Genomic DNA, 6000 nt, shown 5'->3' on the forward strand with positions numbered 1-6000 from the left:
GCCCGCGGCTGCTATATTATTCGTACAAAAATACGCCTCAAAATTATTAGCAGTGAGAAATAAAGGAAAGGAACTTCCCCGCGATAGTTTTAAAAATTAATCTTTACCATTTTTGTGTCTCTTAATTGCTTTGCAGGATGCAGAGGAGAGAACACACACGTATAGAGAGCGAGCGAGTGCGAAAACACGAATGCGAGTCTCCCTTAAGCCTTTACAGGAGATTTTAGGGGCTAATTTTCAGTGCGCATGAGTCGTGAAAAGGGTTGACAGGTGGAAAATCTTGTGCGTGCCTCAAACGCTCTCCCAATGAATATAATGAGAAATCTTCCCTCTCCTGTATCTGACAATGATTGACGCTCATCCTGTATCCTCCCACGTATCGTTTCTCTGCTTGCATTCCAGAGTATTTTTTGGGATTTTACAAGAAAACGACAAAAGATCACACAATGCGACTAACCCCTCGGCCGAGCCACGAGCCAGCTCTCCGCAGCTGCGCGGATTAAAAGCAGGTGGCTCGAATTCTCTCCCCATGCATTTATATTTACAGCGAGAATAAGCAGGGACGAAATAAATTAAAAGTAAAATAAAACAATCTCAAGATCAGACGGGAGAACACTCAAATAAAAGAAATTGTCCTTAATAGTAGCAAGTAATTATGGTATTGACTCAAAAGAGCGTTAAAATTCGAAACACTCAAAGAATTTAAGCTCATTTTGGAAAATTCATCCAGGTTTATTTTGTTTACCGCCAGCGCGAAACAAAAAATTCTTTAGGTGCAACAAGGCCTACGTAAAATATGTTACCGGCGCTGCAAGCACCGGTACTATTGGAGGTGCGGTCTGTTGATTTGAACCAACGTGACGTGACGTAACAAAATTACGTCAGCCGTGCGGCAAGGACTAGTGGAGCCAACAGCCAAGTCCGGAAGCTAAAGTGCCCCATCTTTGATTTCTCATCACAGATCGAGCGGCAAAATTTACGTCGCATAATCTGCGCTTGTAATTCAGGTAATATCAATCACAGTAAGCTTGTCTTTCCGTTCAGACGTAAAGAATTCGAGATTAGGCTGGCTCGGGTGGAATTTTTAGCCACAATCAGTAGGAATTCGTTGTAGAAAGGTCTGAGAATCGGGTCGTTTCATTACTGGCAAGGCCATGTGGACTAAAAATTCGGCTGGCCTTTTTCGGCCACAAAACCGTCGAGACGAGGGCGATTCGCCGCCGGAGTGGAAGGTATGTCTGGCGCAAAGCGCGTCGGGCCGAATTCCTCTGCCGATTCTTGTCGAAAGCGGCGCAGAATTCGTGTCATTTCGACACACGAGCCGGCATTGCAATGTCAAATTCGTTACGTCACGTGCGACGAAGCCAGCCAGAAATAATAATTTGTTGTGCATGGCTCGCGAATCGCGGATGCAACGCTTCACATTCTAATTTTAATCCGTGAATGCAGATGGCTGCCAACAAAGTGAAGGATGACGTCGAGCTGGACGAGATGGAGGACGAAGAAGACGCCGGCGACGGAGTGGTCGTGTCCAAGCGCAGCCTCCTTGGAGCCCTCAACCAGTACCAGAACGTCATCGAGATGATGCAGGCGTTGTCTCCGTCGGTCAAGCGCAGACTCAAGGCCCTCAAGCGGTTGCAGTTCGAGGCGACCAAGGTGGAGGCCCAGTTCTACCAGGAGTACCACGAGCTCGAGATGAAGTACGAGGTGCTCTACCAGCCCATCAGGGACAAGGTATACATTCTTGAGGGTCGTTTTTCAAATGTTGGATAAATTCTGGAAAATTCTCTCAGTTCAGAGCCTCAAACAGATGGCGTCACCGTTTATTTACAATTTTCTGGCACTTGAACGAAAATTCTTGAACATTCTTGTTTCTTGGCATCAAATATTTGAACTGTACAAGCTCTTAAACGCGTTTTAAATATAAATCGAGACCTAGAACGCAAGAATTCTTGGCCTTTTGATAAATTTGATTAATTTCTAAGTCGTAATTGAGTGGTGGTGCCATCTGTCTTAAATGTTTGGCGTCAAAACTGCATGAGAGGGGGGCGTAACCAAGGGATATGCTGCTCGTAGGGAGCGTTCGCCGCCATATTGTATTCCCTCGGTTACGCCCCCTTGTGGAAGGCTGATTTAGGCTATTTCTTCAGGGTTCGTAACCGAGGGAATATAATATGGCGGCGAACCACGCCCCCTATGAGCGCAGAGCCTGCAGAGACCGCGCTGCCATGGTGTATTCCCTCGGTTACGCCCCCTTCAGGCTGTTACGACGTCGAACAATTCAGTTTCACGCACAAAAAATATAGTATTTGTCAAAGAAAACGTCCTGAAGCTTCAAAATAAATTTAAACTCTCGATTTTTGGCATTTCAGCGAAAGGAAATCGTGAACGGTGCCCACGAGCCGACCGACCAGGAGTCGGAGTGGCCGTCGGACGATGAGAAGGATGACGATCTGTGCGAGGAGACGACCAAGATGAAAATCGAGGACGTGGCCGCCGACAGCAAGCCGGCCGCCGCCGCCGAGGACAAGAACAAGAAGAACGAGCCGGAGAAGGGCATTCCTGACTTCTGGCTCACCATCTTCAAGAACGTGGGCATCCTCTCTGAAATGGTGCAGGAACACGACGAGCCCATCCTCAAGAACCTCAAAGACATCGTTGTTACGCTCACCGACAAGCCAATGGTGAGCGACTTTTATTTTTAAAATAATCTCTAGCTAATTAATTCAACTCTCAGGGCTTCAACCTCGACTTCTACTTTGCGCCAAACGACTTCTTCAACAATGCAGTGCTCACCAAGCATTATGAAATGAAGTGCGAGCCCGACGAGGGCGACCCATTCAGTTTTGAAGGCCCAGAAATTGTCAAGTGCACGGTAGGTCGTTTTAAATAATTGTCTTGAAAATCTAATTTTGTATTTTCTCTCGCAGGGCTGCACAATAGACTGGAAAAAGGGAAAGAACGTGACTGTGAAGGTGGTGAAAAAGAAGCAGAAGCACCGCTCCAGAGGCTCGGTGCGCACCGTCACCAGAACTGTCCAAAATGACTCGTTCTTCAACTTCTTCGACCCGCCTGCCGGTATGAAATTCACAGAAAAGCCAATTTTGTTTAAAATTAAAATTAATTTTGCAGTCGAAGACGAGAATGAAATGGACGACCACATTCAGTCGCTCCTCACTGCCGACTTTGAAATTGGACACTATATTCGCGAGAGGATTGTCCCCAACGCTGTCCTATTCTTCACAGGTCAGTAGTTGAAGAGCCGACGAAATTTGGCCGATTGGTCGCCTCGCCCACTTTTGTAACTCTCGGAGTCAGTCGATCGGATTGAAGTTAGTACTCGGAGATGGAGCTAACTTCACTCTGATCAGCTGATGAACGGAAACAATTAGTTTTTCAACCATCAACTGGTTGAAAGTAATTATTAGAATATTATAAGCTAAATTTTGTTTACATTTTGGACTATTTTCATAAATTTTAAGTATTTTTTAAGCACTTGAAAATAATATTAAATTAAATACTTCGAGAAAATTATCAATAGACACCCAGGGAATATTTTTTTATTATCTCCACTGTTTTGCTTGGCTAAATGCGCAATCTGGCAGGTGGCACGTCGTCAACTCGCGAATCCTGCTCCCTGTCGCTCGCCTTATTTTTGTTTTTTAACCTGAACAGACCTTATTATACCTTCAACCTGTGTTTGTTACTGTTTTTCTGGTGGTTTTGAGCGAAAGGAGCCATTTGAAACGGTTTAATTACGGTTTGGGACACCGAAATAATTTAATTTTTGCAAATTTGCGAATTATTTTTTTATTTTTGAACCACAAACAACTAATTTTAACTTTTGGCCTGTGTTTCAGGTGGTTTTAAGTGAAAGGAGGGTTTTTGAAAGGTTAAATTACGGTTTGGGACACTCATAAATTTTTATTTTTGCACATTTGCGAATTATTTTTTATTTTTGAATCTGAATAGACTTGTGTAAACCTTCAAACTGTTTGTAACTGTTTTTCTGGTGGTTTTAAATTTAGGGAGGGATTTAAAACGGTCAAATTACAGTTTTGGCCGCTGAAAAAAATTAAATTTGTGCAAATATGCGAATTAATTTTATTTTTTGAACCTGAATAGACCCTTTTAAACCTTCAATCTGTGTTTTTAACAATTTTTCGGGGGGTTTTGGAACGGTAAAATTACAGTTACGACCACAAAAAAATTTAAATTTTTGCAAATTTGCTTATTTTAATTTTTTTTAACCTGAAACAACATTTTTAAACCGTTGAGCTGTGTTTTTAAAAACTTTTTTGGTGTTTTTAAGTCAAAAAAATGAGTTTAAAACGGTTATATTGCAGTTTTGGCCGCTGAAAAAATTAAATTTGTGCAAATATGCGAATTATTTTTAATTTTTGGACCTGTCACCACCTTATTAAATCTTCAAACTGTGTTTTTATGGTATTTTATAGTGAATGGAGGGATTTGAAACGGTTTAATTACTTTTTGGGGCACTGAAAACATTTAATTTTTGGCAAATTTGCGATTTTTTTTTCATTTTTGAACCTTGCGCCACCTTTTAAAACATTTAACCTCTGTATTTAACTGGTTTACTGGTGGTTTTAAGTGTAAGGAAGGTTTTGGAACACAAAAAATTTGTATAAAATATTGAAATTTTTGCAAATTTGCGAATTATTTTAAAATTTTGAACCTAAAGTGACTTTTTAACCCTTCGACATGTGTTTGTAACAGTTTTCTGGTGTTTTTAAGTTAAATTCAGGTTTAGAAACGGCTGAATTACAGTTTAGGAACACTGAAAATTCGGAACAAAAATTACAATTTTTTCAAATTCGCGAATAATTTTTTATATTTGAGTCAGAAACTACCTTCTTAATATTTAAATTAATTTTTGAGAGTAAACCCAAGGAACAATTTTTGTATGATCCCCATCGTTTTTAAATAATAATTTTTTTCAATATCTGATCAATGCTATTTTGTCTTTCAGGCGAGGCTTTAGAAGACGAGGATTACGAGGAGGAAGAGGAGATGGAGGACGAGGACGAAGAGGAGGGCGAGAACGAGGGTGGCGGCGGAGTGGTGAACAAGGCGTCGCTGCGCAACGCCGCCGCCGGCAACCCCAACGAGTGCAAGCAGCAATAATAATTCTGTTGGAAAGAACGAAGAAGCCTCTGTGTTGATTGGACCATATCTCAATATAATGAAAACACGCGTACACCACCACCACCACACTGACACACACCGACACACAAATTAAAAATGATGTATTTCCAAGCGGCAATCTCTTTGCGTTCGACAATATATTATGTAAACGATATTATTTATTGCTTTCATCATCACAGCCAGTGGGACTCAATCAACCTCACAAGTTACTACTCCTCCTCCTCTTGTTTTTCCAATGATTATTCCTCAAGCTAGGCAACTACTTTTTTGTGTAAGTGTCGCTTGCTCGGTCGCTACACTCTGAAACTCGCACGATCGTTGTTTTCGGCCTTAATTTCTTTGTCGTCCTGGATTTTTACTTGGATCTTGCTAAGTTACCTAGAATATTACGGATGATTAAATTGCATACTTTATAATAATTGACCTTGGTTTCATTGACACACACCCGTTAAGAACTTGACCTTGTTTCCTTATCGCTGCTGAAGTTGGCCTCAATTCGCCGTACCTCCTGATAGCGCCAATTACTACATACTACAAAGTTAAACAGTGCCATTTTTTGGCGCTGATGAGAGTTTATATTGTGGTGCCACGAATTATTTTTTTTATCAAACTCACCTTGACAGCAAAAACAAATATTTTTCTGAATGGATGGTTACTATTACTAAGTAAATATTCTAACGTATTCAACTGATGGTGCTAGAGCATTTAAATTGAAGACCTCAGCATCCCAGATGATGCAAAGAATTTTCTTTTGAAGCAGAACCAACGGAACCGCGTTAAAGTGGGAAATGAACAGTGGCGCCATCTTTTATTGTTAGTGTAAACATTTCAAAT

At 41.2% G+C, this 6000-nt stretch overlaps 1 protein-coding gene across 3 annotated transcripts; it reads left to right on the forward strand.

The window, feature by feature from the left end:
* The first annotated feature begins 853 nt into the window (after positions 1-853).
* Nap1 (Nucleosome assembly protein 1) lies at positions 854-5585 on the forward strand. 3 transcript variants are annotated; one of them, XM_065476537.1, is made up of 7 exons: positions 1051-1232; positions 1450-1734; positions 2373-2684; positions 2738-2875; positions 2931-3078; positions 3133-3246; positions 4991-5585. In XM_065476537.1, exons 1-7 carry the CDS (start codon positions 1155-1157, stop codon positions 5143-5145), a joined length of 1230 nt encoding a protein of 409 aa, XP_065332609.1. In that variant the 5' UTR covers positions 1051-1154; the 3' UTR covers positions 5146-5585. The 3 variants fall into 3 exon arrangements, with proteins under 3 accessions (XP_065332610.1, XP_065332608.1, XP_065332609.1); XM_065476538.1 differs by lacking the exon at positions 1051-1232 and adding an exon at positions 854-1007 and having other exon boundaries at positions 2931-3246; XM_065476536.1 differs by having other exon boundaries at positions 1048-1232; positions 2931-3246.
* The last annotated feature ends 415 nt before the right edge of the window (positions 5586-6000 follow it).

The sequence above is a fragment of the Cloeon dipterum genome, chromosome 1 (assembly GCF_949628265.1).
Source record: "Cloeon dipterum chromosome 1, ieCloDipt1.1, whole genome shotgun sequence".
In the NCBI taxonomy this organism is placed as follows: Eukaryota; Metazoa; Arthropoda; class Insecta; order Ephemeroptera; family Baetidae; genus Cloeon; species Cloeon dipterum.

Excerpts from the sequence above, each read along its gene's own strand:
- Nap1 (XM_065476536.1), top strand. The coding sequence starts at position 1,155 with ATGTGGACTAAAAATTCGGCTGGCCTTTTTCGGCCACAAAACCGTCGA. Across the intron at positions 2,876-2,930 it reads CAGAAATTGTCAAGTGCACG|GGCTGCACAATAGACTGGAA; the intron begins GTAGGTCGTTTT and ends TTTCTCTCGCAG. Across the intron at positions 3,247-4,990 it reads CGCTGTCCTATTCTTCACAG|GCGAGGCTTTAGAAGACGAG; the intron begins GTCAGTAGTTGA and ends TTTGTCTTTCAG.